Source organism: Notolepis coatsorum, assembly GCF_963971535.1.
Source record: "Notolepis coatsorum genome assembly, chromosome: 4".
In the NCBI taxonomy this organism is placed as follows: Eukaryota; Metazoa; Chordata; class Actinopteri; order Aulopiformes; family Paralepididae; genus Notolepis; species Notolepis coatsorum.
In genome coordinates, this window is record NC_140168.1 from 24,688,336 (window position 1) to 24,710,267 (window position 21,932).

Genomic DNA, 21,932 nt, shown 5'->3' on the forward strand with positions numbered 1-21,932 from the left:
TGACTCACAGAATAAACATGATCTTGGTACTCTCTTAGTAATACAGACAGTTTTGTGGGGAGACCCAGGACTGTCCATTAAAGTATGCCCATTTACCTGGTCGCCTGCTTTGGGCCGTGCGCCTATAAAACAGACTGACCAGGGGTGTCAGGGAGGCGTCTATTCGAAGCCTAACCGGTTCATGCTTCCACGTTCTGCGAAATCTGATTGGCCACTGCCGTTTCTGGTGCGATCTGATTGGCCACTGACGTTTCTGGTCATGTGACATGTGCGCCCAATCGCGTGACGCGCCCATTTCCGCCTCGACCAGCAGCAAACTACCTAACGCCTAGTTTTCACTGGTTAAGCTTAGGCGACTCTTTCGAAGTTGGTTATGGTTAGAGTTTGGAATCAGGGCTGGCGTTCTATCGCCCTGCTCGAAGACAAACTCTAACCTTAACCAACTTCGAAAGAGTGCCTAAGCTTAACCGGCGAAAGAACTTGCCGTCACACGATTGGTGCGACCAGAGACATCAGTGGCCAATTGGAGCGCAAAGCGCGAACGCGGAAGCATGAACCGGTTAGGCTTCGAATAGACGCGCCAGGGAGTGGCCACATTGACCCGGCGCAAAAAAAGAAAAAAACCAGGGCTGTCAAAATGAATGCTTTAACTCTGGAGATTAATTCAAATTCATTAAAGCATTCAAATAGATTAATCTATGGAGTGAAACATCTTCAATCTCAGCGCCGCGGATATAAGAAAGAGGTCTAGCCGAGTCAATGTTGATGGTTTTGTTGAACATTTGTATTTCACAGGAGAGAAACTGTATTCAAAGAAAGCTATTAAAATAGTCTTTGAATCTAAATATAGTTTCTTTGAGTTGATTTTACATTAATTCCACGATTTTACTCAAGTAAATATCTGTCGCAAGCTTCGGTCTTATGTAGAAAAATTCTATTTTTAATCTAGATTACCGTTAATCTAGATTAATTACAGAAAATTGTGACATTAATTAGTAAAAAAAAAATTTAATCTATCGACGGCACTAAAAAAAATACGTAAGAGGAAACGGACAGAAGAACGTATCGCCGTCCGCCGGTTTGTTTTTAAAACCAGAAGCTTGTGTAAACCGTGCGTCTGCAGAAACCACAGCTTCGCCCCGCGGACTGCGATCCGTCAGCCGGGTTCCAAAAGTTCAACCTGTCCCGTCGAAACGGAGTCTTGGGTCGTCGGGAGACAGACTCACCACAAGCCCCCCCCCCCCCCCCCCCCCCCCACACGAACAAACGGATGTTCCCAATCGAGAAATCATTATTAACCCTTTCACTACCACCACAACCACCAAAGGGTTAACCCTTTCACTGAGACACTGCCACACGACAAAGGGGTCAACCCTTTCACAACCACACTACAGAAGGTTAACCCTTTCACTACAGACTGTTCAATGTAGGATCAATGTAGCCGAGCCCCCTGAAGACGGCCGAGTGCTAGATGTAGCCATCGTCATAGGATTCAAATGAATGCACGATGCATTTCAAACGGTACACTACTGCTGCACCCTCTGAAAAGCTCCAGTTCTGTACGATTTAAATTTGGTTCTTTCTGCTGCGGGAATAGTCTAGTGACCAATGACTAGAGACAGACGAGTCTTTTGTTACAAAATATGCCTATTGCGTTTCTAATCTACTACATTTTAGTGCTACGTTGGCGGCTGCAGGACTACTGCATGATTTCCTCGTCAGCTACCACTGTTACCGTTTCTTTACGTGAGACTGGGCCTTTAGTCTGGGGGGGGGGGGGGGAGTGAGGTGCGTTCTCTCCACTCCCAGCCCATCCCCAAAGAGCACCCCGCTACAGGACCACACCGATTGGACCCTGTGTTGTTTTTATAAACATCTTAATTTATCGTTGCCATAGAATTTAAAATGATTAAAAAAAAAAAAAAAAAAAATTAAACGGCTGCCCCCCCCCCCCCTACGTCAAGAGAGGTCTGAGCAGGTCCGTCCTCCCCTCCGGCTCCTCCCACACATGGCCCCTCCCCCTCCGGCTCCTCCCACACCTGGGCACACTGACGCCAGACCAAAGACGCCAGTCCCGCTCGTGGGTTCATTCACAACCCCCCCCCCGCGGTGCTCTATTATTCCACACCATCCACAGCCGGCTTTGTCCCTGGACTGGGATTTGAACGGCAGGCGTTAACCCTTTCTCTGCCGCACTACCAAACAGTTAACCCTTTCACTGCGACAACACACAGAAGGTTAACCCTTTCACTGCCACACTACAGAAGGTTACCGTCGGTAGCGTGATAGTAAAGGGTTAACCTTCTGTAGTGTGGCAGTGAAAGGGTTAAGTAACCGGTGCACACCGGGGGGCCAGGCCTCAGCGAGTCGGAGGGTAAAGGCGGCCCGTCGATGGATGCACACCGCCAAGGTTTCTGGAACCAAAGTCACCGTCGACCGGACACATTTTCACGACCGGGCGGGTAAATAAGAGAAAGCGTTTGATTACAGCTATGACACACGGTAGGAATCTTAACTGCATGGGACACACTGGGGGCTAAAAATCTTGATTTTTTTTTTTTTTTCTTTTTTTAAAAGCATGTAGTGTGTGTCCACATCACTTAGAAACAGGAATGAAAAACATAAACCTCTAGGGACAACTGTGTGGCCATCGTGAAGTTTTCCATTAGGCAAAAATAAATAAACATGGATAAAAAAAAATAAGATAAAAAAAGGTTCTAACAAGAGGACCGGCCTCCTCTAGGGAACCTCCATGTGCCGCCCCAGCCAAACAAACAGGACTGAGATGGTACTGTGTGTGTGTGTCTGTGTGTGTGTACTTGTTTAGCTATACTTGTAACAACCGACCTTTGACAAGCCACCTTTGGTGTGAGGACGTTTTGTGGGTTGCGAGGGACATTTTGGCTGGTCCTCACATCGACAAGCGCCGCTCATCATGGGGTTAAAGGTTAAGATTAGGGTTGGGCATATGCAGTCGCGTGAATGGTTAAGGTAGGGGCTAGGGATCGAATGTAAGTCAATACAATGATCTCACAAGTGTAGTAATACAAGTCTGTGTGTGTATGTGTATGTATAAATAACATTACAACTCTCTCTCACACCTTAGAAATGTTTTCTAGTTTTGAAAGAATGTAACAAAACGCATCAAAAACAGGAGGTTTGTTCAATGCATGGAGATAGAGATGAATGGAACTTATAGGAGAACAGCAAGCAGCAGGGAGAGAGACAGAGAGATATCAGGGCTGAGAGAGAGAGAGAGAGTCATAAGGGCTGAGTGTGAGAGATAGACACAGAGAGAGATCAGGGCTGAGTGAGAGAGATAGAGAGATCAGGGCAGAGAGAGAGAGAGAGAGAGAGAGATCAGGGCTGAGTGTGAGAGACAGACAAAGAGAGATCAGGGCTGAGTGAGAGAGAGAGAGAGATCAGGGCTGAGTGAGAGAGATAGAGAGAGAGAGAGAGAGATCAGGGCTGAGTGAGAGAGATAGAGAGATCAGGGCAGAGAGAGAGAGAGAGAGAGAGATCAGGGCTGGGCTGGCAGACAGACGTCAGCTTCAGATGCTGTTAAGAGATCCTGGAACTGAACTGTGCTGAGAGGAGTCGGAACCGGTACCATCTGGGAGAGAAGCGGAGAGGGAAGGAGAGAGAGAGAGGTGTAGAAGAGAGACGGAGAGAAGACGGGAGAAAGAGGACAATGTCATGGAAGGGAATAACACTGGACTCAAGGTTTTGCACAAAAAGGCTCAATCAATACTTCAATAAGTATAAATAAAGAAAAGGACGACAAACATTTCACGAATTACACAAAAAATAACCGTTTTATAAAACATTTAGATAATAATTTAAAAATATATATATAAATCATTGTGTACCGTGAGAGGAAGAAGTGGTCTGAGCACGTGCATGAGGAGGAATGAGAGTAGCATTCAGCTGAGGCTGGATAGACAGCTCTGTTCAAAAGAGAAAGGCATTAAGAAACGTTAAGATTACAACCAGACACGGTTTTTCAACACCGCATGCGTGTTCGGCAAAGTCTTCTCTCCCGACTGACCTGCGGTGCTGAAGTTGAACAGCAGGGGCAGGTCGCGGCCGCTGGGCAGGCGGGCGTTGGGCTGGCGCAGCTCGTGGAAGAAGGCGTGGGAGCAGGCCTCCAGCGGGGAGAAGCGTGTGGCCGGGGTGTACTCCAGCAGCCGGGAGCACAGGGCGATGGCTTCAGGGGGGCTTCGAGGCTTGAACACCTGAAGGGGAGAAGAGAACGTTGCTTTGACTGTACACCCGTCAGTGGAGGGGGTCTCTCTCTCAATTCAATTCAAAGGGGCTTTATTGACATGGGAAACATATGTTTACATTGCCAAAGCCAGTGTTAAAACAAACAAAACAAAGCAAAACAGTCAAACAGAGAAATCAGAAGAAATCAGTACAGAAGGAATTTTTTGTGTGATTGACAGTCTTTACGGTGGTTGTATTCTGTTGGATGTCCTTTTCTTGTCGCAGCAGCTCAAAAATCTTGCTGCTTGTGTTTGCACATTGTTGTATTTCTCCCAGTAGGTATGGGAGTTTTGAGTTATTTGCCATGTTTTCAAAGTCTCTTTGGGTGTTTTTGCAATTTGTGGGAAGTATATGTCTCCGATGTTGTTAAGAAGTGTAGCTCGGTTTCCACCTCTTCTTGTGTGCAGTGGGTGCACAGTCTGTCTTCGCTTGGGAGCCAGGTCTGCCAGTCTGTACCTAGTCAAGGATCTTCTTAGTTTTGGATCAGTCACAGTGCTCGGGTATTCTGCTACTGTGTACACTCTGTTTAGGGCCAAATAGCATTCCAATTTGCTCTGGTTTTGGGTTAATTCTTTCCAATGTGTCAGATAGTTTTCTTTTTGTAATTTGGTTTAGTCCAGTGTGGTTTCTGTCTGGTGGCTCTGCTTGTGTTTGTGAGCAGAGTCCCAGGACCGAGTGGCTGAGCGGGCATCTCTCTAGGGTCTCTCTGTAGGTGAGGGCTTTGTTATGGAGTGTGTCTGGGTCACTTTCTTTTAGGTGATTATAGAATTGAAATGCTATTTTTGGGATTTTGATAATTAGTGGGTATCTTCCTAGTTCTGCTCTGCATGCATTATTTGGTGTTTTCCGTTGGGTGCGGATAATGGACTTGCAACATTTTGCATGCAGAGTCTCAATTTGGTGTTTGTCCCATTTTGTGAAGTCTTGGTTTGCAAGTGGGCCCCAGACCTCACAACCATACAGGGAAATGGGTTCTATGACGGAGTCTAGGGCTTACCCCTATTAGTCGACTAATCGGTCGAAAGGAGCCGTAGTCGACTGCCAACCTCTTAGTCGAATAATTTGTTTTTACATTTTAAATTTTTTTTATTATAATTTTTTTTTATCATTCTTTCCAAAAGAAAATAGGTATAGAAGCGTGGCTAACGCTAATGGCACGCATACCAGAGGCTAACTGCCTACGAAAACAGGCACAGAGGCACTGAAAGAGGATTTCACCCATCTAATGAACACACTAGACTAGACAAATATCAAGATGTATCCATCAGTGGACCAATTGCATGCTTTTGCAGAGGACAAGAAGCCTTCAGTCGACTCCTTCAGACATTAAGCACCCCCCACAGCCCAAATGGAATGATAAAAAAAAAATATATATATATTTTTTTTAGTCGACCAATAGTCGACTAACGGCAAATTTTGGCCAATCATAGTCGACCATCCAAATCCTTAGTCGGGGACAGCCCTAAGGGCTTGTGTCCATAGCCGACGTTTTATGAGTTGTCAGCTCCTTTCTGTCATTCATTTCTATGCTGGAGAAGAGTCAGGCACGCTCCTCTTCCCAGAGCCGCGCCTCACGTTTTATGAGCTCTCGACGGCAGCGTTTTTGGCGGAGCGCTCCCAGCTCATAAAGTTGAAACTAGTTAAACTTTTTTGGAAAGGAGCGCGCTCATCAATGTAACTAATCGAGGAAGGGGCGGAGCCGCGAGCTCTGGGGAGACCCAGAAAAACGCTAAAAGCTTTTTTTTCTTCTTTTTTCAAAGTGGTCCGTCTTGAAAAAAAGGTTTTGAGTGGACACATAGCCTAACAGAGTCTAATATTTTGAGCCAGGTTTGAATTGGAATGTCTAGCTTGATGTTCCTTTTGATAGCATAAAAAGCCCTTCTTGCTTCGTCTCTCAGGTCGTTCACAGCTTGGTTGAAGTTCCCTGTCAGCGCTGATGTTTAGGCCGAGATAGGTGTCGTTTTTTGTGTGTTCTAGGGCAATTGTGTCTCTCTCTCTTTTTTCTTATCCACTTTTTCTCCCATTTTCTATATTTTCTCCCATCCCAATTTCGTATCATCCAATTCAACCCTCCCCTGTCACGAACGCTGTTTCTTGCCTCCCACAAGCCGGCTGCAATGTGGACTAAGTCATACATAGCACAAGTCCCCTCCGGTACTTGAGGTAACAGCAGTCGCATCTTTTCACCTGCGCAGCTCGATCTCTGTGTCGAGGAGTAACGCGTGGGAGGCTCACGCTGCCCCCGACACTTCCTGATTCTACTGCGCAGGCGCACCAACCGACCTGTAGGAGTCGCTGTCCACAACGCCCGATCCCCACCCATCAGTTTCCCACCCCCTAATACGGCCAATGTGTATTAGTATGAACGACCAGCTAAACTGAAAGCAATGTGGAGCGCTGGGCTCGAACAGGCGAGCCTAGCGTCTCCGCATGCGTGGCGAGTGCCTTGCCCACTACGCCACGTAGCCGCCCCGGCAATTGTGTCTCTCTCAAGCATCTGCTGATGCTGTACTCGCATACTTTTCACATAGGTGTTGGAAAAACATTGGCCAGAGTTCATTAGACAGAGTTTAGTTTCCGCGCAGTTTGAACAATAGCCCAGACTCATGTATGCCGTTTTAGCCACCTATATATTTGCCTACATAATAATACATTAACTGTATTTCAGGGAGGGAGATGTGAGCGATCTCACAGGGTGACGATAGGATGATATTAACATGGAGCACATCACCCAACTCCAAGCCTTATTCATAAGGCTGCCAGTCCATACCTTGGTCCAGGGATGGGCCTTGATTTGCGGGAACTTGAACTCTGTGTAGTTGGGGTTCATCTCTCTGATCTGTTCCCTTGTAGGGGTCCCCAAAACCTGAAAGAGTGATAAAGAATACACTATGTGAGAAAACGATTAAGAGGCAAATAATACAAACAAATCAATCAACTTAACCCACATGCCGCACCAAAGCCCAACTATCATCTTAGATGCTCCAGCCTTAAAGAAACACGCCTACACTATGGAATATGCACTCACCGTCTTCTACAGAGTCAGACAAGAAGATAGATACCAATTCCCTCTCTGTGCGTTCAGTAGAAAGCTATCCGGCTGCAAGCTAGCTTAGCTCAGCACAAATGAAAGGGAGCCGATACGGACCAGCTAGCCTAGCTGTTGGCCAAAAACACCTCACAACGTTTTAAGCTAGGCTAGTGGTCCGTATCCACTTCCATTCATTTGTGCTAAACTAGGCTAGCTTGCAGCCGGATAGCTTTCTACTGAACGCACAGAGAGGGAATTGGTATCTATTTTCTTGTCTGACTTTGGAGAAGACGGTAAAATAAGATACGATAAAATATGATATTCCTTTATTGATCCCCTTGGGGAAATTCAGGCATCATAGCAGCACGGCGGAGGGGGGAAAGGGAGGTACAAGTATGGGCAGGGTAATAGTAGAAAGACATAAATATAGGCAATAAAATTTGATCTGAATATAAAAATATGAGAAGAATAGACAGTGTAAACAATGGTGCTGCAGATGAAGGTCTATAAATGCATTTCCCATAATGCTGGTGTGTTCCTTTAACACCCTACGTCTTACTTTTCCATCAGTCGCTGCATTAACACATTCATATCACTGAATCGAGAAGATAATTCCACTGACTAACCACTGACGCAGGCTGGAGGGCAGAAAGCGTCTCGCTCGTAGACACTTCCGACACGCTGCAGGGACGAACCGGGAACCTTTCGATTACCAGACGGACGCTCTACCTCCTGAGCCACCCTAACCATTCTAGGCTTGTCCCCGACTAAGGATTTGTATAGTCGACTTTGATTGGCCGAAATTTGCCGATAGTCGACTACACTACCCCCCTTTTTGGGGGGGGGGGGGGGGGGGGGGGGGGGGGGGGATCATTCCATTTGGGGCTGTGGGGGGGGGGGGGGGGGGGGTGCTTAATGTCTGAAGAAGTCGACTGAAGGCTTCTTGTCCTCTGCGAAAGCATGCAATTGGTCCACTGATGGACAAACATCTTGATATTTTGTCTAGTGTGTGAAATCCTCTTTCAGTGCCTCTGTGCCCGTTTTCTTAGGCAGTTAGCCTCGCTGGTATGTGCGCCATTAGCGCTAGCCATGCTTCTAGGCCTCTTTGCTTTTGGAAAGAATGATAAATAAAAAAAAAAGTGGTTGCCAGTCGACTAATCGAGGTCAGCCCTAAACCATAACTGTAAAATGTCCTCTTTTCAAAGTGAGTACAAAGGTGTCCTGGTTATCTTCTCGTCTCATCGTTATGTAAAAGTGTGCCCTTGCCTTGATGATTTCCACTAGCTGGTCCACGCCGCTGTCTCCAGGGAAGATGGGCTGTCCCAGCAGCAGTTCGGCGAGCACGCAGCCCGCTGACCAGATGTCGATGTTGGCCGTGTAGTCTGTGGCGCCGAAGATGAGTTCGGGAGCGCGGTAATACCGCGAGCAGATGTACGACACGTTGGGCTCCCCGCGGATCAACTGTTTGGCGCTGGCGAGGAAGGAGAGACGGAATGAATGTTTAAAACGGGTAGCAAATCGAAAGCAGAGGTAGAGAATAACTTACAGGGCTTGCATGGATGGAACGGGGACTCCCGTTTTCAAATCGACAAATTGCCTGAAAGAAGAACCTCAGTCTAACGGTTTTGCTTGTTTACTCAACAAAAGGTGGCATAATGCCGCCATCGTATGTGATTTGAGACAGAACGGCAGAGTTCCAGAATCGTAGGAGAGAAACCAAAGAGTCGAAACTGTTGGAATTTTCTATTTCAATTTTCTCTGGATCCTTAGAAAGACAGTCTTTTCAAATCAAATCAAATCAAATTTATTTGTAAGGCCCGACAACACACGTTAATGTCCCCATGGGCCGGACACGTCTTCTTTAACTCATTGAGCGCCAATCACGAGTATAGTCGGGTTAACTCGCCATCGCTTGAGCGCCAATCACGAGTATAGTCGGGTTTTAATCGTTATTTATTTTATTAGCAATATCCATTAATTTTCATCCATCCAGCCTGATGTTATCGTTGGGAATGGGTCTGAGCTTGCAAAAGGGCAAATACCGCCCCCTACGCCTTCCAGCTGGTATTGCACTCCACTGGGAATGGTGTAGTTTCTTTTCTGGGACGATCCGAGCCGTGCGGGCAGGGTTTAAATACGCAGGCGAGGTAGGCCTCAACAACGATGCCATTGAACAGTAACCGCCCGTCATTGTGTAACGGTCGGTAATGTGGTACGGACCTCCACGAGCAGTATTTGGAATGGCGATCAGATAATTGGATTCTTTCTTTTGCATTACATCAGATACAAGGTAAGAACACTATATATAAATTTTAATCCGTCTCTGTGTGTGTATGTGTGGCTGTGTGCCGTTGGTGGCAGGAGGGGGGGGGGGGGAGCCCCGCGGTCCAGGGCTCTTTTCAATCCAGCACGAGGAAGGATAATAATGATGATCTAGCGTTTATTTCAGGAAGATTCGATAATCAGGCGAAAAATGACAACGTGTTTTGTGTATTCCACTAAAGGGCTATTATCGCGTCTTTTCCTGGGATTACTAAAAATCACCAAAACTATACTCGTATTCAAAACGGTATAAAACGGAAATGTACAAATGAAAAAACAATCCGTTTTGTACATGTTGACTGGAAGCAACTCACTGATAATCGACGGGTGTATTAGACCCATAGCTATAATTTAAGATATATTTTAAGCACTCGCAAATCTCGCAGTCCCCCCATTGATTAAAGCGGTGGCGTTCTAGCGCCATCTCACGGATTAAGCTTCTGCGCTGAATGAGTTAAACAAGTCAAGAAGAAACATCACAATAAGTCAAGAACAAAACACCATAAAGTCCAAAAAAAGTTAAATAAATGCAAAATAAATAAATGCAACACTCCCAGACATACCCCACGCGAAGGTAAGGAAAAACTCACTAAAACCTAGCAATAGGAAAAAATGCACCACAGGCAATGTGGAGGAGAGAAACCTTAGAAGGGCCATTCAAGGGGGATCTCCCTTCTTAGATGTCGGTGATAGTAGTGTTGCAATAAAACAGGCGAACAGTTGGTAGGCATGCACTCATGTGTGTAGTGAAACACAGATAAGTGCATGCGATACCAACTGAACATTTTGAAAGATTAAAGATAGAGCTGATAGCGATAGCAACTGAACATTTTTGAAAGATTAAAGATAGAGCTGATAGCGGATCTATTTGAGGTGAAGGGGCGGCTTTTGCGTCAAGGTACACAAATGTAGTGCCATCGTACTTTTTTTTTTTATCCACTTTTTCTCCTCCTGTTTTTCTCCCATCCCAATTTAGTCGTCATGCCAATTCCCCCCTCCCCTTCCTGGCCGTTGCTCGCATGTGCCCCCCACTGGTCGCCTAGGGAGGGTTGATACTATCGCATGTCCCCTCCAATACATGCAGAGTCAGCCAGCCACTTCTTTTCACCTGCCAGCGCGGACTCTCATTGGTGAGGTGCAACGTGTGGGAGGCTCACACTACCCTCACCATCTCCCTTCCTCGCTGTGTAGGCGTCCCTGACAGACCTGTAGGAGTCGCTGTTTACAACGACCAGATTACCACCCACCGGCTTCCCTCCTGCTGACTCTGCCAATTGAGCCAGTATGACGGCCGGCCAAGCCAGAGGCAACGCCGACAGGCGGATTCGATACCAGTGTCTCTCGCGTTGGTGACGAGCGCTTAGTCCGCTGCGCCACCCAGCCGCCTGCCATCGTACCTTTTAATACGGACCGGCGAGACGGAATAATGCCACAAGATTCCCCCGCCTTTTACAGGCGGTGTAAATGGTGCATTTATATAGTGCTTTTATCCAAAGCGCTTTACAATTTTGTTCCTCACATTCACCCATTCATTCCCACACCGACGGCGGAGGCGACCATGCAAGGTGCCAACCTGCTCATCGGGAGCAATTAGGGGTTAAGTGTCTTGCTCAAGGACACTTCGACACGCTGCCCGGGTGGAGAGGGAATCGAACCGGGAACCTTCCGATTACCAGACAAGCGCTCCTGAGCGACTGTCGCCCACGTGAGGGGAAGCCATTTACCTTTCTGACACTTACCTGCCAAAGTCACAGAGTTTGAGGATGGCTGTCTCTGGATCAACCAGCAGGTTCTGGGGCTTGATGTCTCGGTGACACACCCCCTGGGAATGGATATAGGCCAGACTGCGGAACAGCTGGTACATGTACACCTGTGGAGACAACGCCACAACGTCAACAATAGTAAACACCAACACAATGTCAACAACAATAGTAAACACCACCACAATGTCAACAACAATAGTAAACACCACCACAATGTCAACAGCAATAGTAAACACCACCACAATGTCAACAGCAATAGTAAACACCACCACAATGTCAACAAACAATAGTAAACACCACAATGTCAGCAAACAATAGTAAACACCACCACAATGTCAACTAACAATAGTAAACACCACTACAAAGTCAACAAGCAACAATAGTAAACTCCACCACAATATCAAGCACGGTAAACACCACCTAATTCACCTCGTGTTTCTAGTAAACAAGGACGCTGCCACCTTGTGGCTTATTATGTCCACTTCTCATGTGCACTTGACAAAGTATCCAGAAAGGTATATATAAGCCTTTGAGTTCTGTACATTTTGAATGAAAAACAGTGACACCAAGCCCGTTCCTAAAAAAAGTATCTTTTTATTTTATCTTTTATTACAAGGAGAATGAGCTAGCTGAGCAGTTTTGTGCAAATACTGTATCTGCATTATTTATTTGGTTTGGGAATAACCACACAACACAGTGCGAGTTTCTAGTCTCCAGCATCTTTGCCACAAACAACTTCAGCAACTGGGGGAAAAGAAAAACTGCAAAAGCGGGTGGGGCAAATAAGGTGAATGGGCCAGTATGTGGAATAACTAGTATATTTGAAGATTAAATACAAAATAAATAAATCAGGGAATCTGCAGGTTTCAACAAGTTAAATGTAAGACTTTTTAAGATGTTATTAATACCACTTAGAGCAGAATTTAATACCAATTTCATGACTATACAAATCTTTTATAAACACATAGCAACACTGAACTGGTGCCAATTTAAATTCTTGCGTGTTCCATACAAGCTCTCGCCAGACACACAAAGCTCCCGGTAGCCCCGCAAAGAACGACGACTTGAATACACAAACATTTCATATATTTTATATTATTTCATTTTCTTTGCATCTTTGACAGTGAATAACACCATGCTAAAAATTACCAGACATGAAAAACTGCCACTGAGCTCGTTCAGCACCTTCTTGAGATCACGTGTACAAAAGATTTATGAATGTATGAAATAAAGGGAAGATGATTAAACAGAATGTTTTGTAGATACAGTACTGAATTCTGCCATCCGGACACATGCAATTTGAAATTTTATTATAGAATATAGAATACCAGGCCTATAAATGACCTTATTATAGCCAACTCTCACATCTATGGAATGGGCCAAATCTCCTCTTTCAAATGGCAGAGTTCAATTTGGATTTAGTATCACCAGGCGTGCAGCAAGAGCCGTGAATGAAATCTACTGTAAATACAGTCAGTTTTTTCTTTTTTTTTGACAGGTCCGCCATTTTGAATCGGATTGCAACATGGATGGTTGCTAAACGTGCACAGAAGGTAGACACTAACTGCGCTCCAATATATGCCAATAACGTTTTGTGGTAGTAAGAGAAATAAAATAAATTCATACACAAGTCATTTGCTTGCAGGAAGCTGGAATGGGCTAGGTATTGGTAATGTAGTTTTTTTTATTTATTTCGAACCCTTAGTGAGAGCTCTGGATGTCCTCTCCTCATATGACTACAAACCAAATTGCGACGTGAATAAAAAATTGCGGATATTCGCTAAATTATGAACACTTTCCATAAACTAAAATCTCACTAATAACACTTTAACTTATTCGTAAACAAACGTATTGTTGAAAATATACACTATGACTGCTGTTTTGACAGGATTAGGGTATTTACTCTTGGCTACATTTGAAAAGATAACGCAACATTATGTCATACAGTCTGGAGAGATTGATTTATGACATGATGTCATCTGCGGTCCGCCGGCGGACCGATCGGGCTAAAGAGGTTAATACCTGTGCAAATTTTATTTAATTGAGAATTATAAATCTAACTTTTTAAGACGTTTTAATACCCTGCAGTTACCCTGTAAATCTCATTAACTTATTCAGCGCCAGTCACGATGATAGTCGGGTTAACTCGCCATCGCTTGAGCGCCAAACCAGAGTATAGTCGGATTTTAATCGTTATTTCTTTTATTAGCGATATCTATTCATTTTCATCCATCCAGCCTGATGTTAACGTTGGGAATGGGTCTGAGCTCGCAAAAGGGCAAATACCGGCACCTACGCCTTCCAGTTGGTATTGCACCCCATTGGGAATAGTCTAGTTTATTTTCTGGGACAATCCAAGCCGTGCGGGCGTGGTTTAAATACTCAGGCGAGGTAGGCAGATACACCGATGCATCTGCGAGGCTCGCCCCCCCCTCAATATGCAATGCTGTTGAACGTGGCACGGACCTCCGCGCCCAGTACTTCAAATGGGGATGAGATAATTGGATTATTTCTTTTGCATTACATCAGATACAAGGTAAGAAAACATTATATAAATTTGATCGTTGATCTGATACGTCTTTCTAACGCAATCACGGCTGTGTGTGGCTATGTGCCGTTGAGTTTGAGGAGGCTGCGGCGGAGCCCCGCGGTCCAATGCTCTTTTCATGTATGCACGAGGAAGGATAATAATGATAATCTAGCAAGGCGGCTGGGTGGCGTAGCGGAGATTGCACTCGTCACCAATGCAAGAGACTCCGGTCTCGAATCCCGGTGTCAGCATTGCCTGCGGCTTGGGCCAGTCATCATACTATCTCAATTGGCAGAGGTAGCGGGTGGAAAGCCGGTGGGTGGGGATTGGACGTTGTGGACAGCAACTCCTACAGGTCGGTTGGGTGACGCTTGCACAGCAGAGACAGGAAGTATTGGGGGCAGCGTGAGCCTCGTCCCTGAGAGTCCGCGCTGTCTGGTGAAAAGATGCGACAGGCTGCCTCGTGTACCAGAGGGGACATGTGATGCAAGGCTTCTATCCTCACTACAACCGACCAGTGGGGGGCATAGTCTAGCAACGTTCAAGACAGGGGAGGGGAGAATTGGCAATACAAAATTGGGATGGGAGAAAAATAGAAAATAAGGAGAAAAAGTGGATCAAAAAAATAATAATGATAATCTAGCGTTGATTTCAGGAAGATACGATAATCGGGCGAAAAATTACAACGTGTTTAGTGTATTCCACTAAAACGCTATTATCCGTCTTTCTCTGAAATTACTCAGAGGCACCCAAAGTTATACTCATATAAAAAACTTCAAAAGGCTATAAAACGGAAATGTACAGATGAAAAAACAATCCGTTTTGTACATGTTGACTGGATGCAACTAACTGATAATATAATCGACGGGTGTATTAGACCCATAGCTATACTTTAAGATATATTTTAAGGACTCGCAAAACTTGCAGTCCCCCCCCATTGACTTACAGCGGTGGCGCACTAGCGCCATCTCGTGGAATAACCGGTGGCGCTGAATGAGTTAAGGAACTGTGGGAAAAACTAAATGGGGATTCTTGTTTAAAAGCTTGTGAAAAATAAATTCAGTATGCAATAGAAAAGAAACACACACGTGTGACTGAGTAAGAGGAGGGAAACAACAGTGAAATACTGAAACATTACCTTGACATATATGATAGGAATGATACTCTTGGCCTTGTTGAAATGCCTGGCAACCCTGTAGACCGTCTCTGGGACGAAGTCCAGCACCAGATTGAGGTACACCTCATCTTTCTGGACACGACACACACACACAGGGAGACAGACGGGTAAGAAAACTGCCCGACTGAAGTGTTTAAAGACGTCAGTCTCCGGGTTTGATGTTATTTGGCCCTCCTGGCACCATCCCATGGTGCGAGATGCACCCGGCACTTACAAAGTGGCAGGAACGGGAACACCTACATTAATTTAGTTGACATTAACGCTGACTGCGATGAGGTAAAACCAGGAGGCCGCCATTTTCATTGCGGCATTGTGCAGATACACATATACCTGGCTGCAATATCTGACACAATTTGCCAAGTCACATCTATTAATGCTGAATTTAATTAAGAATAAGTCATTTGCTTTTGATATTTTTTTTTTAATATACATTTTTTTATTTTGTTATTTTCTGTTTTTGTTTTGGAGGCGTAATTTGACAAGAATATAGGGCATATATATATATATAAGCATGATGCTTCAGCCTGTACCTTTTTAGTCACTGCCAAAATCAAAAGACAGTTGACAGTCTGGAATGATGTGCATACTGTATTGTGTGTGACGAGTCGACTGAATAAAACTACTACTACTACTACTACTGCTGCTGCTGCTACTGCTACTGCTACTGCTGCTGCTACTGCTGCTGCTACTACTACTACTGCTACTGCTACTGCTACTGCTACTGCTACTACTTCTGCTGCTGCTGCTACTACTACTACTACATTTAGGGGCGGACCTCATCTCTTTCTAGTTTATATGAAGAGAATCCCTTTCCTATTCATACACCACCTGTACTCATACCATTCCGTTTCACAGTCTGTTAAACGGTACATTGATATCCGATTTTAATTGATACAGCAACAATCTTTTTTTTGTTAAAAAAAAGTACAAGTCGATACCTTCTCCCCGCTGGAGTAGAAGAAGTAACGTAGTCTGACAATGTTGCAGTGGTCCAGCTTCCTCATAATCTGTAGTTCTCGGTTCTACGAAGACAAAACGCGGGACAATCAATTATACGCAGAAAGTTAATTAAGTGTCTACGATGTCATCTACATGATAAAACATTATTGCATGGGGAGAAGAATTACCATCAGTCATAATAATATCACAATAATAATAAAAACAAACAGACCACACGGACTGAGACGGCCTCACCTTGAATCTCTTGTCCTGCAGAACTTTCTTGATGGCCACCATTTCTTGGCTGTCGATGAGACGGGCCTGGTACACCACGCCAAACGACCCGTTACCAATCACCTGCAAATGTTAAATGGTGCATTTTTACATAGTGATTTTATCCAAAACGCTTTGCAATTTTGTTCCTCACATTCACCCACTCACACACACCGACGGCAGAGGCAACCGTGCAAGGTGCCGCCCTGCTCATGGGGGAGCAGTTAGGGGTTAAGTGTCTTGCTCAAAGACACTTCGACACGCTGCCCGGGAGGAGCGGGAATCGAACCAGGAACCTTCCGATTACCAGACGACCGCTCTACCTCCCGAGCCACTGTCACCACTGCAAGGGATTCATACGAGGATAAATGGATGATGCAACACTCATATCTTATTACTAGGGGGTGTAACAATATCAAGATCACATAATCAACATTCTTATTTTGTTTACGTTCAATACAGTGTCATCAAAAATGTTAAACTGCATCAACAATCCTCTTGCTCTCATTCTCTTTCCTACTAGTCCTGTCATTTTCTGCTCTCGGTTTAACCGATGGTATGATACGTTATGGCTACTGCTATTAGTATAATGTTTAAGGCTCATTTTCATTGTTTACGACTGTGAAATTAAGTATACATTTTTCTGTGCCAAACCAAGCTGTGTAGTTTACCATTTTAATTGTGACCTCAATTTTATTTATTTTTTGTCTACTTTTTCTTCCTATTTTTCAAATGTTCTCCCATCCCAATTTCGTATTATCAAATTCTACCCTCCCCTGTCTCGAACATTGCTAGACCATGCCTCCCACTGGTCGGCTGCAATGTGGACCAAGCCTTGCATCACGTGTCCCCTCCGGTACACAAGGAGGCAGCTGTCGCATCTTTTCACCTGTACAGCACGATCTCTCAGCGGCGAGGAGTAACGCGTGGGAGGCTCACGCTGCCCCCGTTGCTTCCTGATTCTGCTGTACAGGCACACCAACCGACCTGTAGGAGTCACTGTCCACAACGTCCGATCCCCACCCACCGGCTTTCCCACCCCCTAATACTGCCAATTGTATTAGTATGAACGACCAGCCAAGCCGGAAGCAACGCAGAGAGCTGGGCTCGAACCAGGGTTCGAAATTAACGGGGGCTTGGGGCAAAATGCCCTCGAAAATTGACCAAATGCCCTCGAAAATCAGTTAAGGGGGGCAATAAAAGCCCCTGACAGTTTACTAATTATATATATAATTATATATATGCTCTACAGTGCGAGCATTTCCCCCGTATTTGCCCCTAATAATATGTGTGTGTGTGCGAACCGGAAAAATCATTTACTTGCAGAGTGAAGATTACAAAACAGCTCCGCTGTTAGCCTGTTAATAGTTAAGAAACTGGACTGAAATTCAGTTTTTGGGTGGAATGCAAAGAGGGAGGGAGGCGGGGCCCGCTGCGTGTTACAGGGTGCTTGAGAGGTGCGAACGCAGACAAGACAGAGAGCTATGCTCGGCTTTCATCAAGCATGCATAGTGTAACTTAAGTTACACTGCTATCTTAACATGCATAGCGCGACCTGTGTAACGTTAAGTAACTTGTGTTCGGCGGGGAAAAACCATTCCATTTGTAACACAACTCCAAAGAATAACATCCAAATGATCCCGATGCGCATTTCCTTCATTCCACAGCACTGAGCGCGCAACGTATTTCATTGATCGATCTGACAACAACACAACTTGCCCTCAGGGACAATCATATTTAATCTATTTAGATAGAGTATGTATGTATTATTTACAGATAATTGAAGGTACCTCAAAACATGAAACCAAGCCATGTCACACATCGTGTGTGTGTGTGTGTGTGTGTGTTACTTGAACAATTGTCACTCTGCTCCTAAATTTCTGTGTGCTCCTAAATTTGTATTTAGATTTTATTTATTAACATTTTATTTAGGAGCACATGTGCTCCTTGGGAAAAAGGTTAGCGTAGAGCCCTATATATGGAGACATTAACATTACGTTATCAAACATGGGGACGAAGACTGTAAAAAAAAGTGTCAACAATGTTTTATAATCTTTATGTTAATTTTCATTATAAAAATGTTGTGCCCCCGAAATACAAAAAAAGCCCCCGAAAATCAATTAAGGGGGGCAAAAAAAGCCCTTGAAAAAAAATGTTAATTTCTAACCCTGGCTCGAACACAGCATATCCTGCGTTAGTGGCGAGCGCCTTTCCCACTGCGCCACTTAGCCGCCCTGTTTGTGACCTGTTGAGTCTGAATATTTGTGTATCGTTACACCCCTACTGATTATGTGTGCAAAAGGCCTCCTCATATATTTGATAGTTCTTCTTTCCCTGAATGGTTGCATGGTCCCCACATAAAGCTAGACATGCTAGTACTAAATAGCCTATTCAGGGTATCTGCAGGTATCATTAAGTTCAATTTAAGACTTTTAAGACCTTTTTAATACCACTTGGAGCAAGATGTTATACAAATTTCATGACCACACTAGCAAATACAAAAAAAACAACAACAACAAGATAGCAACACTGAACTGGTGGCTGCACTTGCAGCTCGTGCGCGTTCCATGAAATGTAAGACTTTTTAATACCTTTTAATGCCTTAAATAAAAGGCAGATACCCTGCAGATACCCTGCTATTTACATCTACTTTCAATAGCAAATCGGCAACAGAAATCTGAGGTGGATATGACCACGCAACTGCCCCGCAAACCACAGCTGGTCTGAACAGAGATATTGATTGACACGGGCACTGATGTGTGAAGCACACAAAAGCGGTGCTCAAGTCTTCTGTGGGTCTGGTGCAAAAGGGGCCTTTCACAACACCGTCCGAAACCCTTACATGTTTTTTTTTGGGCCTTGCTCACCTTGATGTCGGTGTAAGCAACTTCCTGTGGGCGGTCTGGCCCCTGGCCGGGCGTGGCCACCACCGTTGTCACCTTCCCACTGTCTCCTTGGCAACACACAAGGTAAATTATATCAGGTCAGAGATATTAAGATACAATGGGCATGATGACGTCATACATGATACAATCATTAAGCCATACGCCGAACATTTTAGATGTCTTATTATATCTCGACAGTACTAATCGATAGTACTCAAAGAAACAAGATGTTTGACACCAAAATGAAAAAAAGGGTTGTTCCGGTAAGAGGCAGGAGCTAAAACAACGACATCCAATCAAACTAACGACCAAGTCAAATGATTGGAACCAGCGAGCCGTCTATCAAACCCTCTTGTGACATGCATGCTTGTTATGTGCACAACAGTTGTGCCTTGTGCGCTACACAAAGGCCTGCTGCTAACACATAGCCTGCTAGCTACCTAGCGGGGTGTGGCTTTGGAGGCCTGATGTGAAGGAAGGGAGTTGTCGAATTCGGCTTAAGGATTTGAAAATAAGTTCTGCCCAAAATCAACGGCCGCCTATTGCTTCTTTAACTTCTCATTGTGTGTAGCTAACAACCTGCATCTTGGCTCAATGCCTGGAATGTCAATATAATTTCTGCTAATCCTAATGCCTAATTATCAAGTCATCAAAGTGGTTGCGAAGGTTGTGGCGAGCCTACCGAGCTCCCGCAAGTCTACATGCAGCTGGCCAAAGATGTAACAGCTCGTTAAATGGAAGATCGTTGAACTGATGTGGAAGGGCTGCACGATTAATCGAAAAAAAAATCGATCTCGATTCATAGACCTATGTGATCTCCTTTCTAAATTATGATGATAGAAAAACACTTTTTTTTTTTTAAACTTTTAAATGTTGACAAAATAAGAATCGTGTGAGAGAATCGCAATCTCAATTCTTAGAGAGAAAATCGTGATTCACATTTTAGCTAGAATCGTGCAGCCCTATGTGGAAGTATGTCGGTCTAGCTCAGACAAGCGAAATATCGGCAACGGCCGACATTGAAGCATATCTCGGCCTTAACTCATTCAGCGCCGCAGGCCTAGAGCATCTTTGTTCCTACTACGCCACCGCTCTAAGAGATAGGAATGCGTGGCGGTGTTTGCAGGGCTATATCCATATTCTATATTATAGCTATGGATACAATACTATGGCTCATTTGACATCAACTATCCATCGTTCAATATGTGAAAAAGAATTAATTTTCTCATGTATACGTTCGCGTGTTATACCGTGGTGAATATAAGTATAGTTTCAGAGTGATCCTGGCTAATTCCATAGAACAGCGCTATGGAGAAATACATGAATTTGACTAAAAGCGTTGGCGTTGCTCGCCTGGACACGCTACTATTTCCAAATCAAATGTATATAATAGGTATTATGTTTCATCATGAATGCATGAAAGGAGGGGGGGGGGGGGGGGTCGTTTTTTGATGCTTTGATCGTAACCAACGGCATACGTTGTGGAGTACGTTACACATGGTCGCAACGATCAATGTGAAATCATGGTTGGATCAAAGCAGGATTGATGTCATATAGTCCTTACCTTCACTAGGAGGTACCCCAAAAAGAATATTCCAATTGTCTGATCGCGATTTCCAGTATTGGTGTCCACCGTGTCGCCAACATAATCCACCACAACACATGCATCGGGGGCATTGGACACGTTTTAATGCCATAGAGTGAACCACTAGACTCGCCTGACCAACAAAACTGCGCCCGGAGTGAATTAAACGTAACACTGGGTGTGAAGAAAAGGTTTCGAAGGGTGGGCGATACTGCCAACTATCAGGATGCGGCCTGTATTGCACTCTAGCGATCTCAGAGTGGTTCCCTATGGTAACCCCGAGGTCCATGAGAGAAATGAATAAAAATATAGAATAAAAGAAATAACGATGAAAACCCGACCATACTCTGGCCTGGCGCTGAACGGTTGGGCGAGTTAACCCGACTTTCCTCGGGTCTGGCGCTGATTGAGTTAAGGAGTGACACATTTAAACATTGAACACCATTTCACCATTACATCCACATTAACCATTGGGATGTCTTCAGATCCTTCATGTTTCTTGCTGGCTAATATGACTTATTTATTTATTGTTTAAACCTTGGAACGTGTACTTTCATTTCAAATCAAGCACTGTGAACACAAGGGTTTTTAAAAAGGGGATCCTAGTCTCCTGGGCAAGAAGAAAGACTAAACTAATCCCTTGACATTCAACCCAGGATATTTACTGTAGCTAGCCTGGCTCATCCCTCCACTGGCCATTAGAATAATTAAACTAATGGAGGCCTAGTGAATGAATGTCAACTGTATGTAACCTCCAAGGAATGAGAAGGCAATGTGTTAATATTTGAGACAAGTAACTAATTAAAGCAGGACGGGGGAAAACGGGGGCCATCAAGTACCTTTTGGTATTGGTATTTGTTTGAATGATCCGGTATCGATCTTTAGAATCCCTTTTAATCTATGCCTTTTTTCAGTGAATGTATGAAGATTTGCAGAGCATGTCAGAAATTTTTTTTTTGCCTCCCGTCCTGTGTCTTTAGTTTGTTTTGCGCTGAGTTACTATGGAAATAGGCTAATTCAATCAATATCAAGCCTAATTAAATCAACATCAGTGCCAATACCCAGCCCTACTGTACACAAAAGCCTTGTTTTATAATGTGATCGATGCCTAAACCCACTAACAAGGCTACTCCTTGTTGACAGTCAAACTGTATAGCAAAA

At 44.5% G+C, this 21,932-nt stretch overlaps 1 protein-coding gene across 1 annotated transcript in view; it reads right to left on the reverse strand.

The window, feature by feature from the left end:
- Window positions 1–2,083: 2,083 nt before the first annotated feature.
- Window positions 2,084–21,932, reverse strand: part of LOC311226985 (glycogen synthase kinase-3 beta-like) — a 28,387-nt gene continuing 8,538 nt past the window's right edge. Inside the window, exons 2-11 of the mRNA XM_084312470.1 lie at window positions 19,169–19,254; window positions 16,284–16,385; window positions 16,028–16,111; window positions 15,051–15,161; window positions 11,359–11,489; window positions 8,564–8,768; window positions 7,037–7,132; window positions 4,049–4,235; window positions 3,870–3,947; window positions 2,084–3,613 (exon numbers count right to left, since the gene is read on the reverse strand). Of these exons, the coding sequence (XP_084168596.1) occupies window positions 3,552–3,613; window positions 3,870–3,947; window positions 4,049–4,235; window positions 7,037–7,132; window positions 8,564–8,768; window positions 11,359–11,489; window positions 15,051–15,161; window positions 16,028–16,111; window positions 16,284–16,385; window positions 19,169–19,254 (1,142 nt within the window). The 3' untranslated portion in view covers window positions 2,084–3,551. The remainder of the gene's footprint in view (window positions 3,614–3,869; window positions 3,948–4,048; window positions 4,236–7,036; window positions 7,133–8,563; window positions 8,769–11,358; window positions 11,490–15,050; window positions 15,162–16,027; window positions 16,112–16,283; window positions 16,386–19,168; window positions 19,255–21,932) is intronic.